Below are 24,562 nucleotides of genomic sequence, written 5' to 3' on the forward strand. Positions count from 1 at the left end.
AGAGGCTTTGGGACAGTGACTGGCCCACGTGGCCCAGGAGGGAGGAACCGAAGCAGGCCCTGAACCCCGGCCCCTCAGCTTCCACCTGGCTGACATCCCGGAGTGGAGACTCGTGGGACCCACTTTTTGAATCCCCAATTTCCAATATCCAGGGTAAGGTAAGAGTGTGCACCCCAAGATCATGGCTTAGAGGTTCTCTTCTAGAAGGGACCTCTCAGAGCTGTCCTTCCCAGGATAGACACATGACCCCAGGCCACCTCCAATCTAAGCAAGTGGCAGAACTGACCCCCAGCTCTGTGCTGGGCACCTCCAGGATCACCTGGTGCATACCCTGTCGTGGGGTGCATCCCAAAGAGCTTGCAACATGGCCTGACCCCTTCCAGCCCCAGCAACTCTGAGGGACCTCAGGCTTCATTTGGCACACAGTACAAAAGTTAGTGTCCACTTCCCAGGTCAGAGGTCACCTTTGCCCCTCCCCCCACAAGACTAGCTAGGGCAGTGGCAATCCTCTCACGCCCTTTCTTTGTCAGCAGTAGACATCACAAACCCCATGAGACCTGCTTCAGGCACCATCTGACCCGTCCCCGGCCTTGCAGTCTTGTCTCTCATATAAGAAAAGTGCCACTAGGCTGGACGCCAGTGGCTCACGCCTGTCATCCTAGCTACGCAGGAGGCTGAGATCTGAGGATCGCGGTTCAAAGCCAGCCTGGGAAGGAAAATCTGTGAGACTCTTATCTCCAGTAAACCACCGGAAAACTGGACGTGGCGCTGAGGCCCAAGTGGTGGAGTGCTAGCCTTGAGTGATAAAGCTGAGGGGCAGGGCCTAGGCCCTGAGTTCAAGCCCAGGACCAGCACACAAAAGAAAAAAAGAAAGAAAGAAAGAAAGGAAAACTGAGTGCCACTGAGCTCAGTCCAGTGGAGCCCACCTGTGATTCTAGCTACAGTGGAGGCTGGAGGATCATGGGTCTGAGGCCGCCTGGGCTGTATTAAGACCTTGTCTCAAAAGAAGGAGGGGCCACTGGAGCCAGACTCAGGTCTCCCTGGGCGGTTCTCTGTGCCCCAGAGTCCTGCCCGCACTGGCGCGTACCTTCCCATTGCCCCCTCTGCCCATGGAGTCTGCCTCCGAGCTACCCAGAAGTCCTCTCGTTCCTGATTTCCAAGGCCTCCCCTGGGGCTGCTCCCTGGCCTTGGCTCTCCTGCCCATCACCGCTCAGCCTCCCTTTCCTCTCATGGCTCCAGACGTGAGCATTTCCCGCCATTCTCCCCTCCCTGCCTCGCCCCTTGGCTCTCCCACTCACAGTCCTCTTGGGTGATACACTCAATGACCCCCAAATCCAAGAAGTCTCTCCTGTGCCCCAGATATTTCCACATGGAAGAACGCAGGCGCTGAGGCCTCTCGTGTCCACCTCCAAAGCCACTCAGGGATGATGTCACTCACACGCAGGATCCCGGGCAACCGCTGAGAAGCCCCTCCCCCACCTGCCGTCCCTGCCAGCCCTCCTGGCCTCTCCTCAACATCTCTAGGCTATATTCACCTGGCCAGTGTCCACAGCCTCCACCCCAGCCCAGGACACGCCCCCGGGACTGACTGCTTCTAGTCCTGTTCCCCTTCAGTCCTATTCCTACACAAAGTCATTCTGAAGTACCAACGTGATGGTGGCCTCCTGTTTCCAAGTTGGCTCACCCGGCCTTTGAGAAGCAAGCCTGTCCCCTCCCTGGGATGGTCCCTGGGACAGACAGACCTGAAGCCCCGTCCCAAAGCCTCATCTGCTGTGACCTGCAGTCAGATGCGGTACCATCCAGGCCGGGCGGGGTCTTTCTCTTGCTTTGTCACCTGGCTGCCCTGCTCACAACACGAGATTCAACTCCGCATTTGGAAAGCCTCCCCTGACCCCCAAGTATGGTCTCCAGCCCTTAACGCTATCTGCCTCCAGCACAGCCCGCGGGTACGGGTGCCCGGGTGGCGCTGGCCGTACCAGGCCTGCACATGGATCGGGGCACCTGGGGACGGACGTGGTCATGAAGCCCAGTCTTACCTGTCTCTGAGGCCCTGTGGGGTCCGACTCTCTCCGTCGAGGGCGAGGTCCCGAATGCAGGGGTGAGTGGGAGGGGCTGCCGGGCGTGGGGGGCTGTGATGCCTCGGAGCGGCCATCAGCCTGGCTCAGCTGGGGTGGCAGGGGCTGGGGCGGCATCTGCCGCAGGTCCTCCTCAGCCAGCGTGTGCATGCCCCGGCTTCGCGGCCGCACCGTGACCTCCAGGCCCGGCCGCCGCCGCTCCTCGCCCTCCTCGGGCAGCGGCCGCAGCTCCTCGGGCTCCTCGTCCGTGGTGCCAGACGTGCTGGGCTCCGCCCCTGGAGGAAAGTCCTTGAGCTCCGTCTCCTTGTCGATGATGACCCACTCCTTGCTGTCAAAGTCCTCCTCCTCGGCCAGCGGCACGGAGCGAAAGGCGTTGCTCAGGGCCTCCTGCTCCACGGAGGCCGACACGTCCATGCGGCCACTGGCCTGCCGGTCCCCGTGGCCCGTGTCCACTGACAGCATCTGGGCGGGCTGGGAGGAGCAGGCCTGGCGCGAGGGGGAGCCGAGGGCGTCCATCCGTGACCTGCAAGGCCACCCACGGGGACTCAGTGCCTGGCCTCTCTGGAGCTGGGGCGACCGAGTGGAGTGTGGCTCTGAACCTCCTGACCCCAGCACCTCTTCCACCCCGGGCCAGGCTCGTGGCGTCCTGCACTGTTACCTGTCAACCTCATGGCTTAGAAAGAATGCCTTCCTTAGTCCAACCATCCTTCCATCCACCCATTATCCATCATCCACCCATCCATCCTTCATCTGCCCATCCACTCATCTGTCCACTCAGTGAATGCTCCCAATGCTTACCTTGTTTCAGGAATGCAAACCTGCAGAAAATAAATTCTCCTCTGTCCTCTGGGACACCCCAGAGGACGTGATCTTCCTAAAGCCCGCGGCGCTCCTACCCCTGCGCACGCACACCTGTCGGGGCCACCCTCCAGAGCCAACCCGCCAGCTGCCTCCCAAGTTTACAGATGGCATTCTGGCTGCCTACAGCCATGCTCCAGAGCAGCCTGGCTGGCTTCACCACCCCAGGCCTGGCCTCGTCATCCCCAGCTGCACACATGCACCACACCCAAGAACCGGGCGTGCATTCCTTCATCTGGCACTCAGACCTCCCCAAATCTGACTAAGCCTCAGTTCCACCCCCCACTCACCCACTTTTCTCAAACTTCGTACATTCTAATTTTATGGCCTTATTTACACATACCACTAGTTTGCCCTCCCCGCCCCCCCAAAAAACCAGCCCACCTTCCCAAAAGCCTGTGTAGGCCCCACACTCACCACCTCCCGTCACCAGCCGAGTTCCCACCCAGCCCCTCCCTCTCCCACTTCAGGTCCCTCGCGTGGCCTGTCCTTTTCTCCGGCAGCCCCCTGCGCCCTTCGGCTAGACTTCCTGTCCCCCCCACGTCACATCTCCTGTTCTTCAGGTGTCTGTCTCCAGTCTCCAGGAAAAGAATTCTGGAAGCGCGTCCACCCAGCCACTCCCTCCCGGGCTGGGGCGTGGCCTGAGCTGTAGCCCCACCCTTCCTCACACAGCTGGGATCCCCTGGGATGGCCCACTCACCCCTCATCCACTGCAACCCACCCCGACCCAGGGGGAGCGGCCCCCAACTCTCACTTGACCTTTCTGCAGACCAGCCTTGTGAAGGCAGAGGGGCGCCTCGGCACCCCACCCGCAGACCCACCTCCTCTCGGGCAGCTCCACCCGGCCGTCCGCTGCAGTGGAAAGCCGGTCTGACTCTGGGCTGTTGACCCTGCGGTAGCGCAGAGAACGCACTGGGGTTGTTGGGGAATCTGGGGGAGCTCGCACTGGGGAGCTGGGGATCCCCACACCTCGGTTCTGTTCCTCCTCCACACAGGGGGTCTGCAGGAAAAGGGGAGGCTCGTGAGCAGGGCTGCGGGGCGGAGGGTCTCCGGGGTAACAGGCACGGAGGGGTGCTGCTGCTGCGGGAGTTGGGGTAAAGGCAGGATGATGGAGGTGACCAGGAACTGAGCCAGGGCTGGGGGGAGAAGTGGGGGACCAGGATGGGGATCCAGATGGGGAAAGGCACCCATACCCCCTCCCTGGCTGCAGTTACTTTGCCGATGTTGATCCGGAGTTTGTTGCGGTTGACATCAGTCTCCTCCCAGACCTCAGCCTCGGGACCCCCGGGGTGGGGGACAAGGTGGGGCCCAGAGCCCAGCCCCTCGGTGGGCCTCCCAGACAGGATAGGGGGTGCGTTCTCCTGGTCACTCAGGTGCTCGCCCTGGAGCACGTCTTCCGTGTTCTCCCGGAGCAGGTCCCCGGGCACGGGCGTCACATTGACCACTCTGGAGAGGTCAGGAGGGGCCACGGATGAAGCCTGCGGCTGCTCTCCTCCCAACGCTCCCCTGCCAGCCCAAGCCCCGGAGGCCTCCCCTGGGATAGCACACGGGAGGCCCCAGTGGGATAACGGGTCTTAAGCCCATCGCCATCCCTACCCACGAGGCCTCTGAGACCAGACCACCAGGAGCTGGCAGGAACTGCGAGGAGACACGTCAGCAGGTGCTGACACGCCCCCTCGCTCGATTTGCTCAGGAGATCCTGGGGATTGGGGTTTCAAGGTCCTGCTCAATGGTCACTGGCTGTCAGTGCCTGGCTTCCTTTAACCCACAGACAGATCTGAGAAGAACCACTTGGGAAATCCTCAAGCAATGTCTTTTTTTTTGCTAGTCCTGGGATTGAATTCAGGGCCCGAGTGCTTTCTCTGAGTTTTTTGTCTTTACCACTTGAGCCTCAGCTCCACTTCCAGCGTGTTTGCTCATTAGTTGTAGATAAGTCTCAGAGGATCCTCCCCTCCCCCGACACACACACACACACACAGGGTGGCTTTGAACCTTGATCCTCAGCTCTCAGCCTCCTGAGTAGCTAGGGTTTCATGCATGAACCACTGGTGCTCAGCTTCTCTCTCTTTTTTTTTTTTTTTTACTAAGGGAAGCCATGATCAACGAGAAACTGGAGGGCTCTGACATTTCTCTTAGGGTTTGTGGCTCTCTGGGAGGTCCATGATGGTGGATCCCGCAGAGGACGCCCAGTATGTGCTGTGGCAGGATTCCCCCAAGTTCCAGAATTCCTCTGCCAGGAGAGGCAGCCCAGAGTGACCAGGCAGGAGGAGATGCGCTCGGTGGGTGACAGCTCCAGGCGGGGGTCACTGGGTGCCCTTGTTCCATGGGTCCTGCTCAGACTCACCCAAACATGGCTGCCGTCTGCCGGGTGTTCTGCTGGGGTGGGGTGGAGGTGCTGGTGGACAGCAGGGCATCAGTGCCCGCCTTCTCCCAGTCAAAGGCCTCGTTCTCCGCAATGCCCCGCTCCTTCATGCTGTTCTCAAACACTGACATGATCAACTGCAGGGGTGGGGTGGTGGGAGGACAGAAAGGTGATCCCGGGGCTAGCCAGGTGGAAGGGGCAGTCGCTGGGATTGCAGGGAGGTGGGGAAGAGAGGAACATTCAGGGACTGAGCAGGGTCTAGAGGAGGCATTGGGAGGAGAAGGGCACATTGATTGGAAATAAAAACATGCACAATGTATGCAAATCAGCATGCACATGATCATCTTGGATGAAGCCCCATCAACTGGACACAAGTCCTCTGAGACCTGAGGGCTGTCCCTCAGAGTCTCTGCCACTTGTACCCTCTTGGCCTTGGACCACTGGGCTTTCCTCCTGCTCGTGACTGCTGGCTGCTTGTCCTCTCTGATGCCAGACTCCAGCACCACAGTGCCCCACAAGGCACCCACTCGCATGGCTCATCCAGTCATCTTCCAACTCTACATCCCTGGCAGCTATGGGTGAGTGCTCACAGCTGTGTGATTTGGGGAAGCCAGGATCCCCAGGCCTCTGTGCAGGCCACTGGGGCTCTGAGTTCAGGAGGTAGCGGGCAGCTACAGAACCTCTAAGGTGCCCAGATCATTCTTTCAGCTTGGTTGTCTGTGGAACACAGGTGCTCTCTGCTGGCAGGACTCACCTGTGGGCCTGACACAGTCTGTGCCCTCCCCTTCTCCTCCCCCCGTTATGTGCAGCATTGTGTCCAGCTCACACATCCCCCCCACCCCTGCCCGCCACCCTCAGATCAGTTCAGTGGTTCCCATGATGGGTGGAGATGGTGCCTTGAAGAGATTGGATGTGGAGTGAGGGGTGTGGAGTCACGCACCACACAGAGGCCTCAGTCACCCAAGCTTTGGATATGAATCTGGATCCATATAATCATAGTAGAGTTGAAAAACTTCTATCAACTGGTAATGTCAGAGCCATTCTGATGGTGGCTTGTGTTGATATTAGTGCGTGCAAGCCTGCCACTCGGCCATGCAGAAATATGACACAGTTACCACAGGGTGGCTATGGTGGCTTCTACTTGTAATCTCAGCTACTCAGAGGTAAAGACTGATTTGGAGTGTTGTGGTTCAAGGGTGGGCAGAAAGTCAACGAGATCCAACCAATAAGCTGAGCATGGTGCAGTGTCTGCAGGAGGCCCTGGCCATAGGTTGGAAGACTGTAGGTCCAAGGCTGACCCTCTGGGGGAGGGAGGGGAAGTGAGGCTCCACCTGGGACAGGGGAGGAAACTAAAGCAAAATAAGAGTTCAGGGCAGGGCTTAAGTGGCAGGGTACCTGCCTATCAACGGTGAGGCCTGAATTCAAACCCCAGCCACTGCAAGGGAAACAATGACTACGTAATGATTCTGTGAGCGGGCGGCCGGCGCCCACCTGGTAATCGGGCTTGGTGAAGTAATCCAGACTGGCGATGTGGTCCAGGAAGAGCTGGAACTCTGAGGGCATGTGCTTCAGCAGCATCCGGTGCTCATACTTCTCCTTGATCATCCCAACCTGCTCCTGGAAGCAAGAGGGCATGGGGGGGAGGGGAGAAGGGGGGATGGAAGCCTGCTGCCCCCTCCAACCCCCCAACCTCCTCTACCGGCTGTGGGGGGTCTCACCTTGTCCTTGATCTTCCTCCAGGGTAGCTGACCCACTGCAAACTCCACAAGCATGTAGAAGAGGGACCACAGGTCATCGTGGCGGCCCATCTCCTGGGAGAGGGAAGGGGTCACCTCAGTCCTTCCCTGAGAACACACATCTCACCGTTCCCCCAGGGACATCTATCTATCAGAAGGGCCCGACGCCAGCCCTTGATGGACAGATCTGGGGTCATTCTGAGGCCACAGCGCCATCAGCCAACCCTCAGAGACCACACAGAACCTCAGTCAAAACTTTGGTCTGAGCTGGGTGCTGATGGCTCACGCCTGTAATCCTAGCTACTCAGGAAGCTGAGATGTGAAGATCATGGTTCAAAGCCAGCCCAGGAAGACAACTTTGTGAGGCTCTTAACTCCTAAATTAGCCAAGCAAAAAACAAAACAAAAACAAAACAAAAAAACAAGAAAACAACAGATTCAAGTGGTAGAATAACAATCATGAACAACAAAAAAACAAACAACCAAAAAAAAAGGGACAGCTTGAAACCCTGAATCCAAGCCCCATTCTAGAATACACACACACACACACACACACACACACACACACACACACACACACACACACACACACACACACACACACACACACACACACACACACACACACACACTTGTCTGTGCTTTGTGGCCACAGGCTGTGTGGTGAGTACAGACAGGATGCAGCGAATGGAGCTCCTTCAATCCAGGGCCCCTTCAGTGGCAGCCTCCACGCAGCCCCTACCCCACTCTTCCCCAACCACCTTGACATGGGTCGACCTCACTCTTCCCCAGCAGCCCACTCCACCCGTGACCTTTGTGCCCCATCCCTCCAGCCTTGGCCACTCACCCGGTTCTTGTGGGCATTGACCGAAGCGTAGCGAACCGTCCCTCGAAACCCGGCCACATTCCGAGGCTGTGGGAGAAGAGACCACAGCAGGAGCCTCGCCTGCTGTCCCCTGACCTCTGCCACGGTCCACCCCTGCCACAAAGCCTGCCTGCTCCTGCGCACCCAGCCAGGAGTCACCTCTGACTCCAGGCTCACACCCATGTCCTGACCCGGAATGGACAGGAAGGTCAACATCCACAAGCGTAGGCTGACGCTGAAGACAAGGCCAAGCCAGCTCCGGCAGTGTCAGGGAAGGAGGTGAAAGGTCTCCCGAAGGATGCTGGGGAGCCCTGTGCTGTCCTAACAACTGGGGAGGAGGTACTCACAGGTCTCACGTCCCCTGTGGTGTTGGTGTACTGCCGGGCCAGTCCAAAGTCTAGCATATAGCACTTCCGGTAGGTGGAGGGCAGCCGGCCCATGGCAAAGTTTGACTGGAAGAGGATGGCAGCTGTGAGTTCAGGTTCCACTCAGAAGCTCCTAAGGAAGAGCTCTGAGGCAGGTGCCAAGGGGTCACACCTGTAATCCTAGCTACTCAGGAGCTGAGAGCCAGGGGATTGTGGCTCAAAGCCAGCCCAGGCAGGAAAGTTGATAGGACTCAATCTCCAAAAATAAGTACCAGAAAAGCAAGACTGGAGGTCTGGCTCAAGTGGAAGAGCAACATCCATGAGCAGCCATGAGTGAGTATAAGGTACTGGCAAAAAAAAAAAAAAAGAGAGAGAGAGGCCAGGTGCTGATAGCTCAAGCCTGTAATACTAGCTACTCAGTAGGCTGAGATCTGAGGATCTCAGTTCAAAGCCAGCCCAAGCAGGAAAGGCCCTAAGATTCTTATCTCTAATTAACCACCAGAAAACCCAAAGTAGAGGTGTGGCTCAAAGTGGTAGAGTGCTAATTTTAAGCAAAAGAGCTTAGGGACAGTGCCCAGAGAGCATGCATGCAAGCAAGCTTGCTCTGCAGGTGGGGAAGGCCCTCGATCCCCCCAAACACCCCATACGAGGAAAACATACTCATGAACATGGGTTCAGTGTCTCATTTGCAGGACAGGTATGATTTTTTTTTTTTTTTTGTCAGTTGTGAGCTTTAACTGGGCACTGTCCCTCAGCTCTTCAGCTCAAGGCTAGCACTCTACCACTTGAGCCACAGCACCACTTCTGGCTTTTTCTGCTTATGCTGTACTGAGGAATCAAACCCAGGGCCTCATGCATGCAAGGCAAGCCCTCTACCACTGAGCCACCTTCCCAGCCCCCACTTCCAGTTTTTCTGGTGGTTAATTGGAGATAAGAGTCTCATGGACTTTCCTGCCTGGACTGGCTTCAAACTACAATCCTCACTTCTCAGCCTCCTGAGTAGCTAGGATTATAGGCGTGAGCCACCAGTGCCCAGTTCTTTTTTTTTTTTTTTCTGGTCTTGGGGCTCAAACTCTGGTCTTGAGTGCTAGCACTCTACCACTTGAGCCACAGATTCACTTCTGTTGTTTTCTGTGATTAATTAGAGATAAGAGTCTCATAGACTTTCTTCCTCAGGCTGGCTTTGAACCATGATCCTCAGATCTCAGCCTCCTAAGTAGCTAGGATTATAGTCATGAGCCACTGGTATCCAGCAACACTTATTTTTGAGATAGAAAACTGAAGGTCAAAGACATGAGGGACTTCTCTGAGACTACAGAGCAAGTGGAATCCCAGCTTCGAACCCTTCTCTGTCCAAGTGTAACTGCCCTGCTCTCAGGTAGACCAGCTTTAATCTTGTGTGTCATGGGCCATTCAATTAACATTTCTAGCTCTCTGTTTTCATTTACTTATTGATTTTTGTGCTGAAACTGGGGGGTTTGAACTCAGGGCCTGGGAGCTGTCCCTGAGGTTTTTCCCTAAAGACTGGTCTACCACTTTAGCCACAGTTCTGCTTCTGGATTTTTTGCTGATTATTTGGAGGTAAGAGCTCAAGGTCTTTCCTGCCCAGGCAGGCTCTGAACAGCAATTCTCAGATCTCAGCCTCCTGAGTAGCTAGGATTAGAGATGGTGAGACACTGGTGCCAGGCTTTTTTTTTTTTTTTTTTTTTTTTTTGGTGGGTCGTGGCTTGAACTCTGGGCTTGGATGCTGTCCCTGTGCTCTTCAGCTCAAGGAGAGCGCTCTACCACTTGAGCCATAGTGCCACTTCTGGTTTTCTAGTGGCTTATTAGAGATAAGTGTCTCACAGACTTTCTTGCCTGGGCTGCCTTTGAACCGCGATCCTCAGATCTCAGCCTCTTGAGTAGCTAGGATTACCAGCATGAGTCTGTTTTTTTTTTTTTTTTTTTAAATTACTATTGTAGCTGGGTGCCAGTGGCTCATGCCGGTAATCCTAGCTATTCAGGAAGCTGAGATCTGAAGCTTGCGGTTCAAAGCCAGCCCAGGTAGGAAAGTCCATGAGACTCTTACTGCAATTAACTATCAAAAAGTCAGAAGAGGCACTGTGGTTCAAGTGGTAGAGTGCTAGCCTTGAGCTCAAGGACAGGGTCCAGGCCCTGAGTTCAGGCTCCAGAAATAGCACAGAAAAATTATTGCTGTAATTTTTTGTTTTTCAATATAATTGTTATTATCATCTCTTTTTTACCACATGTGATTTGCACCAGGGCCTTGTTCGGGTGAGCAAGGGCTCTATCACCAGAGCCATGCCCCAGCTCAGTTTTTAATCCTTTTATCCCTTCAAATGAGAGGGTTTTTGTTTGGTTTGTTTTTAGTAACACCAAGGTCAAAAATGACACCACAAGAATCAACTACAGGGAATTCCAGCCCTCCTGCCTGGTCCTTCCTCGACCTCCTCACTGTCTAGCTTCCGGGAATACCCAGGATGAAGAAGCAGGAGCGGAGAACACCAAAGGGGAAGCGAGGGGGGCTTAGGTGGAGAGGACAACGGGCTCCCGGGCCGCCACTGTTGGGAGGCGGAGACGGCCTGGGGCGGCGCCGCTCACCGGCTTAATGTCCCGGTGCAGGAAGCCCACCGAGTGGATGGCCTCGATGGACTCCAGGATCTGCTTGCCCAGCCGCAGCGTGGTGCTCAGCGTGAAGGTGCCCCGCGGCTGGCTGCGGCGCAGGTCCGCCAGGTTCCGGCCCTGGTGGGAGGCGGGGACAAGACCTCCTCAGCTGTGCCCCCACCGCTCACTCACCGGGCCGGGGACCACGCCCCCTCCCGCCTCCTGCCTGGGACCACGCCCCCTCCCGCCTCCCGCCCTGGGACCACGCCCCTCACCGCCTCCGCCCTGGGACCACGCCCCCTCCCCGCCTCCCGCCCTGGGACCACGCCCCTCACCGCCTCCGCCTTGGGACCACGGCCCCTCCCCGCCTCCCGCCCTGGGACCACGCCCCTCACCGCCTCCGCCCTGGGACCACGGCCCCTCCCCGCCTCCGCCCTGGGACCACGGCCCCTCCCCGCCTCCCGCTCTGGGACCACGCCCCTCCCGTCTCCCGCTCTGGGACCACGGCCCCTCCCCGCCTCCGCCCTGGGACCACGCCCCTCCCGTCTCCCGCTCTGGGACCACGGCCCCTCCCCGCCTCCCGCTCTGGGACCACGCCCCTCCCCGCCTCCGCCCTGGGACCACGCCCCCTCCCCGCCTCCCGCCCTGGGACCACCCCTCCCCGCCTCCCGCCCTGGGACCACGCCCCCTCCCCACCTCCCGCCCTGGGACCACGCCCCTCACCGCCTCCCGCCCTGGGACCACGCCCCTCACCGCCTCCGCTCTGGGACCACCGCCCCATCCCGCCTCCCGCCCTGGGACCACGGCCCCACCCCGCCTCCCGCTCCGGGACCACGCCCCCTCCCGACTTCCGCCCGGGTCAAAGCCGCAGCTCCTGGGGAGAGCGGATTGGCGCACCCACCTGCAGCTGCATCACCACGTAGTTAAATTTCTCGTTCCTGCCACAGCCAATGAACCTGCACACGTGGTCCTTCCCTGGGGGCAGACAGGGGCCTTCCAGTCCTGCTCCCCCCTCCACAGTCCCGGCCCCTTGAGTGCCCTCCCCCCCCACACACACACCCTTCAACCTACCTGTTCTCTCACACTCCCTGACTCTCGCCCTATCACATGGGACCCTATCCGGTCCCGTGTCTCATCTCATGGTCCCTTTCGTCCCTCCATCTCCCCTTCCTCTGCCACATGGCATTTTGTCCCCTGGTTGGTTGGTTGGTTTGTTGCTGGCACTGGGATTTGAACTCGGGGCCTAGGCACAGTCCCTTAGATTTTTTTGCTCAAGGCTGGCACTCTATCCCTTGCTCCACAGCTCCACTTCTGGATTTTGGATGGCTAATTACAGGTAAGAGTCCCACCAACTTTCCTACCCAGGCTGGCTGTGAACAGCAGTCCTCACATCTCAGCCTCCAGAGTAGCTAGAATTACAGGCATGAGCCCTTGGCACCCGGCTTCCCCCAGGCTCTGCTCTGCTCTTCTTTTTCTTTCTTTCTTTCTTCCTTCCTTCCTTTCTTTTTTTTTTTTTTTTTGGGTCCGGTCATGAGACCTGAACTCTGGGCCTGGGCGCTGTCCCTCGGCTCTTCAGCTCAAGGCTAGCTCTCTACCACTTGAGCCACAGTGCCACTTCCGGCTTTTTTCTTTTTGCTTATGTGGTGCTGGGGAGTCAAACCCAGGGCCTCAGGCATGCAAGGCAAGCGCTCTACCACTGAGCCACCTTCCCAGCCCTCTTTCTTTCTTTCTTTAAAAAAAAAAAAAACCTTACTTATACATTATTTTTGGCAGAACTAAGAACTGAACTCAGGGCTTCATGCTGGCTGGACAGGTACTCTACCACTTGAGCCTTACTTCCTGCCCCTCTTGCCTCCATTATTTTCACTTCATGCCACAGCCAGGCTGGGCTGTGATCCTCCTACTTGTCCTCCCTGATGTTGCTGGGGAAGGCTGCCCCTGGCACTGTGCCCAGCTGCTATGCAGGGACGGCCACCACGTCCAACCACTGACTGGGGCGGAAGCTCTCTAACTTTTCTGAGCTCCTCCCATCTCTGCCTCTCAAAGCAGCCAGGACTAATGCTTGAACCACTGTGCCCTGGCCCTGGCCCCGGCTTCTAATGCCTTCCCTTCGCCCAGCCCCCGACTCCATCACCTCTGACAGCCCAGCCTCACCTTGAAGCTTTTTGAGCACCGCCACCTCCATCTTGAGGACCTGTTTGGGCTGCTGCGCGGACTCCACCTTGAGGGCCACGTTCTCCTTGGTCAGCAGGTCCATGGCCTCGTAGATCTCACCAAAGCCCCCACCCCCGATCTTTTTTAGCTGTGGAGATGGGGGGATGGACTTCTCAGGATCAGTATGAACAGCACCTCATCCCCCCTTGCTTATACAAGCTCCATGGGGAAGGGGGCAGGCAGCATCCTCAAAGCGGGGGAAGCCCATGTCTCCACAAGTGAGGGCCCCACCTCCTTTCCTACACCCAGGTAAGACAGATGGCGCAGCCCATAGGTGCGTGTGTGTGCATGCACGTGCACACACACACACACACACATATACACACACACACACATATACACACACACACACACACCAGGACCAGATATCTGAGCAGTAGGAGAAGGCAAGAGATCTGTGACTCCCTGTAGACACGGAGCAAACCTGCCTCTGTAGGACAGTAAAGCGATCATGAGCCATCCTAAATCTTTTGCTTCCAGAACAATGACTATGGAGTTCCCTGCAGTAAAGCGATCATGAGCCATCCTAAATCTTTTGCTTCCAGAACAATGACTATGGAGTTCCCTGTGCCCCTGCCTTGTCTGAGCAAATGCCATCCTAAAGGAAAACCTGTTCCAGGACCTCTAAGCCTCAGGGTGGGAGCTGAGGCTTCCTGGGGCCTGAAAGTCTCCTGAAAGATGTCACTGGAGGGAGACAGTATTGGGAGGGGGCAGGATTCAGCAAAGGATGTCTACTGCCCCTGCCCATTGCAAAAGGCCCCAGTCTGATACCCCAAACCAGGATGAGCTCCTCCTTGGCACAGGTTGCTCTGTTGGAACAGGTCAGAAGGAACTTGGAAAAGAATGGTGCAGTGAGGCTGACCCCTCCTCCTGAGAGGAGGGCAGAGAGCTGGGCTGGAAATGAACAAACTTAGGAAGAGCTTAAAAATCATTTCCATGGGCTGGGAAGGTGGCTCAGTGGTAGAGCACTTGCCTTGCATGCTCGAGGCCCTGGGTTCGATTCCTCAGCACCACATAAAAAAAAAAAAGCCGGAAGTGGCGCTGTGGCTCAAGTGGTAGAGTGCTAGCCTTGAGCTGAAGAGCTGAGGGACAGCGCCCAGGCCCAGAGTTCAGGCCCCACGACCGGACCCAAAAAAAAAAAAAAAAAAAATCATTTCCATGCAGAGGTCCCAGGAGACTGAGAAGGTGAGGACACCATTGCTGTGACAGGAGAGCACGGAGAAAGTGCTGCATTGTAGTTTGGCTTAAGAAAGAGGAGCTGGGAAGGTGGCTCAGTGGTAGAGTGTTTGCTTTGCATGCATGAGGCCCTGGGTTCGATTCCTCAGAACCACATAAACAGAAAAAGCCAGAAATGGTGCTGTGGATCAAGTGATAGAGGCCTAGCCTTGAGCAAAAGAAGCCCATTCATGGGCTTGGGCAAAAATGCAAAACCTATTTTAAAAACCAATTATAGCTGATGCCAGTGCTTTATAGGCCTGTAATTCTAGTTACTTGTAGATCTGGACCTTGAAGCCGGCGTAGGTAGGTAAAGCCAAGAGACCCTTATTTCTAATTAACTAGCAAAAAACAAGAAGAGGAAGTGTGGCCCAAGTGTTAGAGCACCAGCTTTGAGTGGAAAATGCCAAGTGAGAGTGCTAGGCTTTGAGTTTAAGACCCAGTACTGGAAAAAAAAAAAAAAAGAAAAAATAACTACAGCACAAAGGACTAGAGGTAGAGCCTGAGTTCAAGTCCCAGTATCACCACAGAAATAAATACCTAGACAGAGTGTTGCAATCCAAACTCTGATAAGCCATCTTGCTGAAGGGAAAGAAGAAAGGCTGCAGCCAGTTAAGACATTCCTGACACCTACTCCCCTGCTCCCAGGTGCCCAAGGGTATTTTTCTACTGCCTTCATTTGAGAACCTATTTCTCCTCCCTCCATCCCTCATTGTCTCCCAGTGTCTGTACACATCCATTCAATCCTCACCCTCCTTCCTCTGTGCTGTATCTACCCTCACTGTTCTGCTGCGTCCAGTGACTCTGGGGGACTCATGAAAATGGTTTCCTTTGTTTAAAAGTCAGAAGATAAAAAATGCATCTTATGCCCATTTTGCACACCTGTGCAGTGGGGAGGGGGGTGAGTCACAGGATCTCATCCACAAGTGCTGAGAGAACCCGTGGGGCATTTGGCCCTGCACCTGGCCCCAGTAAGGGTACAAAACAAGTGCTAACTTTTTACTATTATTGTTTACTGTTCTGATTCTCTGAAGCACCCCGTAAGGATATTGTTCTCGTTCCACTGACCCCCATTTTTCTCCTGGCCACAGCCCATCTCTGGGCAGTCTGCTCTTGTTCAATCCCCTCACAGAAAATGAGAGGCCATCTGGCACCTAGTCTCTCGAGTACTCCATGAGGAAGAACCAGGAGACTGGGGTAGGAGGTATGGCATCATGACAAAGATGCACACTTGCCTTCCCCCCAACCTCCCCTTGCCGTTTCTCTCTCTATCCATCCTCCATTCTTGCCTGACAAAAAGCCTCAACTCAGCATGTGTGTGTGTGTGTGTGTGTGTGTGTGTGTGTGTGTGTGTGTGTGTGAACACTGTCTTTCTTGCCTTTCAGTGCAAATGTCATTCTGCCTCCCATCTGCCAGAAACTAAGCTATTGTGCCAGAGACCCAGGGGGTCTTGGAGGAGGATGGCTCAGTTCTCACTACAGAACACTTCTCACTCTTATTCTTCTTGTGACTGTCCTAGCTCCGCCCCCAATCTGTCAGGTACCTTTTCCTCCCAGGAAGACCCCTGCAGGCCATCGCCCTAGGGGGTCTTTCCCATTACCCCCCCCACACCTCCAGTTCCCCCATCTCTGAAAACGCCCTCACTTTGGCCTCTCCTCCTGGACCTCTAAGGGACCTTGCGTGGCCGGGTCCTGGTGACTGTTGCCATGGAGACCCGCCTACACCCAAGCCCCACCCTCTTCTCCGATTCTGCACCCCGGTGCCCAGAGCCTCCCCTCACCAAAGCACGCGGGGGTGCACACGCGCTTGCGCACACACAAAGCACACAGGTCCAACCTGACCTCAGTCTGTCTCCCCTCCTCCCAATTCTGCACTCCAGTGCAGACTCGCAATTTCTCACCTAAACCATTCTCCATCCCGCCCCCATAGTGCAGAAGACTCCAGAGAGCTCCCGGAGGGACAGAAAAGAAGGGGGTGGGGTGGGAGCGGGAATGACTGGCAGTCGATGTGACTCCCCACAAGCTCACTTGGTCCCGGAGGAGGCTCGGACTACAACTCCCAGCAGGCCCAGCGGCCTCGAGCCCGGGGCTGAAGGGGAAAAGCACGCTGGGAGATGTAGTCTCGGCGCGCTGCACCTGCCGCAGGACCCGGCAAGGGGAGGGGCAGATGGAGAAGACGGAGCACGGACTGTGGGAGCAGCCTGCGGAGCCGCCCTCCCCAGACCCCGGCTTTTCAGTCCGCTGCGGAAGCGGAGGAACACATGTTTCGTCCTTGCCCTTCCCCAGGTGCGGCGCAGGAACGCCCTTCCTCCCCCCCATCTCGGCTCTGCGGCTCCGGCCCCAACATCCAACCAGGAGTGGTCCAGGCCCAACCAACGTGACCTGGCCCGGGAGGGGGCGAGAGGGGGCGGAGTCGGAGAGAGAGCGATTGTGCACACGTGTGGGCAAAAATAATAACCGGCAAGCAGTATGCAAATGAGCTGAGGGACACCTTCCTCTTAGAAGAGGGGGGCCAAGGACACAGGCTCAGGGCCGCCCTCCTCCTCCCGCCCCCTTCCGCTGCCCACCGGCCACTCACCACCTTCCAGCGATCCTTGACCACGTAGTTGGCCGGCAGAATGTCGGCCTGCTCCCCTCCCCCACTCATGTTGGTTTCGTCCTTAAGAGCGGCCGCTAGGCACTGCATCCGCCAGCCGGAGGGAGGGGTGTCCGCAGGGCCTGGCCTGGGGGGGCCATCTACCTGCGGGAGGAGGGAGGAGGGGCCTTGAGCGGCGGAGCTGGGGGTCCGGGACCACCCGGCACCTAGGGAGGGGAGCTCCACGCAGCGGGCAGGCAGCCTTCCTAGGCCCCCTGAGCAGATGCTCCCGGTTACTGGGGACCTCCGAGTGGAGGTCAGTGACTGGAGATGTGAACATCAGCAACGGATAAAATAAATTAAAATCAAGTATAAAAGGAGAAGACAGTGATGTATTAACAAACCACAGGGTTAAGAACTTGCCAAAGAAGACATGTGCTGAGGAATGTGGGTGAGACTCACTTACCAAGGCTGGGACTCACACTGGGCAGGGGAGACCGGCTCACAAGGACCCGGCTGAGTGACTCCGAGGTCCCTAATACCCACGTGTTTCCCCTGCCACAAAATACTCGGGGAGCTGAGCCTTGGAGGCCTGATGGAAAGGGAAGACCTGCTAACCAAGGGGTGACCCATGGGAGATGCAGGTGACAGTGACCTGCTAATCAGCCATGGAGATGTGATCATCAAGGAAATGAGATGCATGGTAGCCTCTTAAGGATGGTGCTGGAGGAGGAGGGTGCTACGTGGCTCAGGACATTATCCCATTGGAAGCTGACCCCACTGAGAGCCCTGGGGCTGGAGAGCCAGGATGTGAGTCAGGGGTGAACACGGATGATGGGCGCAAGATTTCCAAAGAGTGGCAGTCCTGCCACTCCAGAGAGACAGAGGTAGAGTAAATTGGTGAGCACAGGACAGTGGAGCAATCTAACAGAAAGCAAGTCTGGGTGAGCAGTGGGTGAACCTCTAATCACACCTTTCTGGGTCTGTTTAAGAATCAACCAGAAGGAACCCATTTTCCACTGCATTAGGATAACAGAAGTTGGATATGAGAGGAAGTGTCTCAATTGTGAGAGGTAGGACAGCGAGGCACAGTTTACCCAGGGAAATGTGTATGCATGTGTATACATCCATGTGTGTCCCTGTGCAGGGATGCCTCTGTGTCTTTGTATGTCCTATCTGTGTGTACATCAGGGTGCCTGTGTGTTTTCCATGCCTATGTGTCTGTTTATGTATTGTGTGTCTAGGCATTTGCCTGTGTGTGTTTATTGTTATTGCTATTATAAAGGTGATGTAGAGAAGAGTTATAGTTACATAAGTCAGGTAATGAGTACATTTCTTTTTGGACAATGTCACCCTATGTGTGTTCTTCTGTGTGCTTTGTGTGTATGTGCCTGTGCTGTAGCCCATGTGATGGCAGGAGGGTTTCCGAGATCTCCATCAACCCAGCATAGGAGTTGTATCAGGATCTCTGCATCTTCTCTTTTTTTGCATGCTGTTCTGTCACTGTGACCCTGAAGAGTCCCACAGAGGAGAACCAGGAAGTCCCCTAGGATGGTGATGGGATAGGAGGGAGATAGAAGAGAAGGGAAGTAGCTAAAGCTGCCCCTAGGTGGGGTGGGAACAATACAGACCTGACTTCCTTAGGGATGGAATAATTTCCCGGAGCTCCACATCTAGAAATCTTGATAAGGGCAGGATGGATGCGATGGTGTGGAGATATCCTTAAACAGGTCATGGTTGGACATGTGGAGAAGAACTCTTTCTTGAAATGACGAAATTGAGCTCTTTCCTCCAGTCCCTTCTCCCCTCTTGCCCAAATGGCATATGGGGCACCAGGAATTTGGAGGGCAGAGAGGGCAACAGGCTCAAGACCCTGGGTTCGACCCACAGAACCACCGAAGCTGTTTGTAAAACATAATGTAAAAAGAAGTGGAACTGGGTGGCCTGGGCTGAGCCTACAGTCTTGAGAGAATGGATGCTGTAGGCTGATGAATTAAGTCTGTGTCCTGCTTCCAGATATGGGAAAATCTAACAGGTGAGGTGGGAAAGGGGAGACCTGCCTGTCTGTCCTCACGTGTCTCCGGGGACTACGCCGGACTGGGCCGGAAACCACAAGAGAAACCCCGTTCAACACTGCATCGTAGGCGCCCTAGGATGCACAGCATTATGGTCATGCAGTGACAAAGACCACATGGATGAAGCCGGCCTGTAATCCAAGTACTGGGGAGACTGAGATCTGAGGATTGGGGTTCAAAGCCAGCCCAGACAGAAAAAACTCTGGGAGACTCTTATTTCCAATTACCCACCAAAGAACTAGGGCAAAAGTGGTAGAGAACCAGCCTTGAGTGGAAAAAGCTTAAGGGATGGTGCCCAGATGTTGAGTTCAAGCCCCAGTACCGTAAAGAAGGAAAGGAAGAAAGGAAGAAAGAAAAAAGAGAGAGAAAGACGTTAGGAAGGAAGGAAGGAAAGAAGGAAGGCCAAGAAAAGGCTTCAGCTGTGGGAGAGTTTGGGGCCAGAGGTGTTGTGGCGGCGCAAATCTAAGTGCTGGGGAATGAGGCACCGAGTGTGAACATAAGGGTGGACGGGTCCCTACTCCCGGTGTGTGCCACGTGTGTGTGTGTGTGTGTGTGTGTGTGGAAATCGGGGAGCCCAGAGGAGGGAAGGTAACGCACACCTGGCTGGAGTAGTGGGAACAGGTGAAAAGCAGTGCGGAGGGGAGAGGCACAGGGGAAGGGAAGGGAAGGGGGGTAACGGGACTCTGGGAGGGGATTGGGCCAGTCAGAGCCTGGGGAGAAGGGAGGATGGCGGGGGGGGGGGGTAGGCACCCCAGGCCCCCGCCGAGGGCAGGGAGGTCGAGGCCCGCGGGCGCGGGGGGGGGGGAGCCGGGGCTGGGGGAGAAGTGATTTGTCAGCGGTGACAGAGTCGGGTGAGGCCACGGGCCCCGCGACGGCGGTGAGCAGAGCCCCGCACGGTGGCTCCCGGGAGGTGGGCAGCAGAGGGTGGGTCTGCGTGCGGGGCGGGGGCCGCCGCAGGCCTCGGGCCGCGGCCCAGGCGGTGTAGGCCGGCGTCCCCGCTCCGGCGGCCCCGCTCCGGCGGCAGCGGGAGGGGAGCCGGGCCGGCGCTCCGGGAGCGGAGCCAAGCCGGGGAGGGAGGGGGGCCCCGGAGAGTTCCCCCCCGCCCCGACCAGGAGCCCCCCCCCGCCCCGGCCGCGGCCCCCGCCCGCCCCGCCGCGCCCCGCCCCGCCCCGCCTCACCTGCTCAGGGCCCGCTGCGGCTGCGGCTGCGGCGGCGGCGGCGGCGGCCCGGGGCGGCGCATCCCCCGGGCCCCGGGCGGGGCGGGGGCGGCTCAGGGCGGCGCGGGGCGGCCCGCTCCCTTCGGCGGCGGCGGTGGCGGCGGCGGCGGCCTCCCGACCCGGACCATCCCGGCCCGGCCCGGCCCGGATCCTCCTCGGGCGACGGCCGCGGCGGCGGCGGCGGCGGCGGCGGCGGCGGCGCGGGGAGCTGCCCACAATGCACCGCGCCGCCAGCATCAGCACCAGTCCTGACATCACCAGCCCGCCGCCCGCCCTGACTTCACAGGCTGGCTCTGACATCACGACCCGCCCTGCCGGCGCCGGGCACACCTCCGGCCCCGGGGCCCCCCTTCCGGGCCCCCCCTGGCTCCCCGCCCCGACCCCTCCGTGCCCTCCTCGGAAACCCTCGCGCCTACCTGCCCCACCAACCCCACCCGTCCCGCTCCCCCCGGCCCTGCCCCGCGCCCAGGTTGGCGCTCCCCGCCGGAACCCCGCAGCCTCCCGCTCCCGCCACCAGGTGTTCGTGTCACCCGGGAACACACAGCTGCTTCCCCTCACCTGTAACCGCTCGTCCTCGTGCTCAGTATGGCCTGCCACCTGCCTCCATCCTGACACCATCCTGACCTTGGACCCACCACCGCTCACGCGCCTCCTCGCCTGACTTCCCCTCCCTCCCTCCGGGTCTGGCTGCCTTCTGTTGACAGGCTCTGCCGTTGTTTCTCATCGAAGACTAAATAAGCTGCACACTCTTTATTGTGACATGAAAAACTCTGCCCGACATGCGCCCGGAAAGCGATCCCCCACTTCTGACAGATGGAGTCGTCAACACGCGCTGAGTAGACTCTGCACCCCGTCTTTCTCGGCCCCTGCTGCTTCAACAAGTGCATCCCGAGTATTTTCAAGATGGGCACTGGTGGTTCACACCTGTAGCCCTAACTACTCAGGTGGCCGTGATCTGAGGACTGGGTTCAAAGCCAGCCTGCACAGGGAAGTCCATGAGACACTTAACCTCCAACGAACCACCAAAAAGGCAGAAGGAGAGCTTTGGCTCAAGAGTAAGGCCCTAGCCTTGAGCAAAAAAAGCTTAGGAACAGAACCCAGACCCTGAGTTCTAGCCCCAGGACTGGTGCACACACACACACACACACACACACACACACACACACACACACACACACACCAATAACTCTTCAAGCACTAGCCACTATTCACTTCTACCAGTTTTAACTTTACATGTACTCATTCATTTAATCTTTATAACCGTCCCACGAGCTAAAAATACTATTGTTATCTATTAGCAGACCAAGAAATCAAGCTACAGAGAGGTTAAATAATTTGCATTAGATTACACAGCCGGCAAAAGGTAGAGCTGAGATTCAAACCTTGGCTCCAAAGTCCATGGGCCTGATTGCCCCAGGAAGGCTCATTACATCTGTGAGGAGTAGCCAAGGGGGGCTTCTCAGAGGAGGCATTTTCAAAGTAATGTGATAGATTGGTGGGGATTTGCCAACAGACGAGTGCGACCAGGCCTCAGGGAGGGAGAAACTTCCAGGAGGGGAACAAACCATGGAGACTGGGGAGAGACAGGGGTATGTTCATAAAGGGCCTTGTGTGTTGTGATTGGATTTTTATTCAATCATTCAGATTCCCCTCCAAAAGCTAGGTAGGAGACTAAGCTCAGTGACGGAGCACTTGCTTAGCAGGTACAAGGCTTAGAGTTCAGTCCCCTGGAAAGTCCAACAAAATCTAGGTATCTTTTTCCCAACTGCCTGAGGCATGGAGGGCTGGCTGCTCCCAGCTACCCCCCTCTCTGGGATTGTCCTCAGCCATGTGGTAAGCAACTTGGGACTGGCTTTGCTCAACCTCTCGGGGCATCCCATGTCCAGGGTTATTCTGTGTAAGTAGAAAGGCCTTCACTCTAACTTGGGACAGCTCTGAAAGGACATCCCTTTTTTCTTTTGAACTCGGGGCCTGGGCGCTGTCCCTCAGCTCTTCAGCCTAAGGTTAGTGTTCTACCACTTGAGCCATAGCACCACTTCCAGTTTTCTGGTGGTTTATTGGAGATAAGAGTTTCATGGCCTTTTCCTGCCCTGACTGGCTTTGAACTGTGATCCTCATTTCTCAGCCCCCTGAGTAGCGAGGATTACAGGCATGAGCAACCAGCGCCCAGCAAGACATCCCAGTTTTAAAACTATGACATCAAGGAGAATCACAGTTTGAAACCAGCAGCATGAAGTTAGTAAGAACAAGACAGGTATGCTGGTCCAAGCCTGTAATCCCAGCTCTACAGGAAGTAAAAGTAGGAGAATCAGCTAGGAGCTGGTGGCTCATACCTGTATTCCTAGCTACTCAGGAGGCTGAGATCTGAGGATCACGGTTCAAAGCCAGCCAGGGCAGGAAAATCCATGAGACTCTTATCTCCAATAAACCACTAGAAAACCAGAAGTGGTGCTGTGGCTCAAGTGGTAGAGCGTTCGCCTTGAGCTGAAGAGCGCAGCAGGGACAGTGCCCAAGCCCAGAGTTCAAGCCCCAAGACTGAACAAAACCTCCCACAAAAATTGAAAGTAGAGCTGTGGCTAGGTGTTAGAGTGCTAGTGTTGAGCAGAAAAGTTCAGGAACAGCACCCAGGCCCTGAGTTCAAGCTCTGTGACTGACAGGGGTGGGGGTGGGGGTGGGGGTGGGGTGGGTGGGAAGTAGGAGAGTTCTGGACCCAGGCCAGGCCCAGGTAAAAACTCAAGAGTTTATCTGAAAAAATAAGAAGCCAGGCACTTGTGCCTCATGTCTGTACTCTTTGCTACTCAAAGGCTGAGCTCTGTGAATCGAGGGTTAAAGTTACCTAGGCTGAAAATCCATGCGACTCTTACCTCCAATTGAAGAGCAAAACGAGGGAAATGGGGGTAGACGTTGTGCCAATCTTAAGCAAAAAATCTAAGCAAGAGTGTGAGTTATTAGCCAGGCATTGATGGCTCACTTCTATAATCTTATCTACTCAGGAAGTTGAGATCTGAGGATTGAGGTTCCAAGCCAGGCTGTATATTTGCAATCTCCCTCCTATTTTGTTTCTAGTGTAGGGTAAGTGCTCATAGCTATAAACTTTCCTCTTAGCACTTTTTTTCCTTATCTTGAAGGTTAGGATGTTCATGGGGATGCACACGTCATTTAGAGGTCTTTGAGTTCAGTTGTTTTGGAAGCAGGATTGCTAGATCGTATTTGTGCCATTTAAATTCCTACTAATGGTGTTTGAGGATTTGAATTCTTCCACAATCTCACTGACATTTTTAATTCTTTCTTTCTTTCTTTTTTCTTTTCTTTTTTTCTCTTTTCTTTATTTTTTGCCAATCCTGGGGCTTGAATTCATGCCAGAGGGCACTGTCCCTGACTTTCTTTTGCTCAAGGCTAGCACTCTATCACTTTACCCACAGCACCATTTTCAGCTTTTTGGTGGATAATTGAAGATAAGAATCTCACAGATTTTCCTGCCCAGGCTGGCTTTGAACCATGATCCTCAAATCTCAGCCTCCTGAGTAGCTAGGATTACAGGCATGAGCCACTAGCGCCCCATGTCACTATCACTTTTTGGTTTTTAAATATTACCCATTCTAGCAGGAAGGTGAAATGCTATCTAACTGCAGTCTTTATTTCCATATCCCCAATACTGATATGGGACATTTTTTCATATGTCTGTTGGCTATTTGTGTGTCTCCTTTGGAGAAGAAATTCCATTTATGTCTTTTGTCCTTTTATTAATTGAAATTTTTATTTTTTTATATTTTGGTCAGTTGTGGGGCTTGAACTCAGGGTCTGGCCACTGTCCCTGAGCTCTTTTGCTCAAGGCTATTGCTCTACCACATTGAGCCACAGCACCACTCTGGTTTTCTGGTGGTTAATTGGAGATAAGAGTCTTGTGGAGCCGGGCGCTGGTGGCTCACGCCTGTAATCCTAGCTACTCAGGAGGCTGAGATCTGAGGATCTCGGTTCAAAGCCAGCCCGGGCAGGAGAGACCATGAGACTCCTAGCTCCAATAAACCACCAGAAAACCAGAAGTGGCGCTATAGCTCAAGTGGTAGAGTGCTCGCCTTGAGCTGAAGAGCTGAGGGACAGCGCCCAGGCCCAGAGTTCAAGCCCCACGGCCAACCAAAAAAAAAAAAAAAAAAAAAAAAAGAATCTCGTGGAATTTACTTCTCAGGCTGGCTCTGAACTAATATCCTGAGATCTCAGTCTTGTGAATAGCTAGGAATACAGGCGTGAGCCACCGGCACCCGGCTTCACTGCTGTATTTTCTATGCTTTTGGCCTCAGATCTGAAGATAGTCACCATGATCCATGTCAAAGAGGTTCTCTTCTATGTTTTCTTGCATGAGTTTTACAGTCTTAGGCATTACATTTAAGTCTTCAGTCCATTTT

The 24,562-nt window shown here is 55.7% G+C and overlaps 1 protein-coding gene across 1 annotated transcript in view; it reads right to left on the minus strand.

Annotated features, from left to right (window-relative positions):
• Ttbk1 (tau tubulin kinase 1) overlaps positions 1-20,311 on the minus strand; it is a 37,662-nt gene extending 17,351 nt beyond the window's left edge. Inside the window, exons 1-13 of the mRNA XM_070023691.1 lie at positions 20,121-20,311; positions 16,871-17,032; positions 13,019-13,166; positions 11,766-11,839; positions 10,862-11,002; positions 8,243-8,347; positions 7,878-7,943; positions 7,014-7,106; positions 6,787-6,912; positions 5,278-5,432; positions 4,148-4,379; positions 3,755-3,933; positions 2,037-2,598 (exon numbers count right to left, since the gene is read on the minus strand). Of these exons, the coding sequence (XP_069879792.1) occupies positions 2,037-2,598; positions 3,755-3,933; positions 4,148-4,379; positions 5,278-5,432; positions 6,787-6,912; positions 7,014-7,106; positions 7,878-7,943; positions 8,243-8,347; positions 10,862-11,002; positions 11,766-11,839; positions 13,019-13,166; positions 16,871-16,978 (1,989 nt within the window). The 5' untranslated portion in view covers positions 16,979-17,032; positions 20,121-20,311. The remainder of the gene's footprint in view (positions 1-2,036; positions 2,599-3,754; positions 3,934-4,147; positions 4,380-5,277; positions 5,433-6,786; positions 6,913-7,013; positions 7,107-7,877; positions 7,944-8,242; positions 8,348-10,861; positions 11,003-11,765; positions 11,840-13,018; positions 13,167-16,870; positions 17,033-20,120) is intronic.
• Positions 20,312-24,562: the final 4,251 nt, after the last annotated feature.

The sequence above is a fragment of the Dipodomys merriami genome, unplaced genomic scaffold (assembly GCF_024711535.1).
Source record: "Dipodomys merriami isolate MVZ:Mamm:240054 unplaced genomic scaffold, mDipMer1.0.p SCAF_16, whole genome shotgun sequence".
Lineage (NCBI taxonomy): Eukaryota > Metazoa > Chordata > Mammalia > Rodentia > Heteromyidae > Dipodomys > Dipodomys merriami.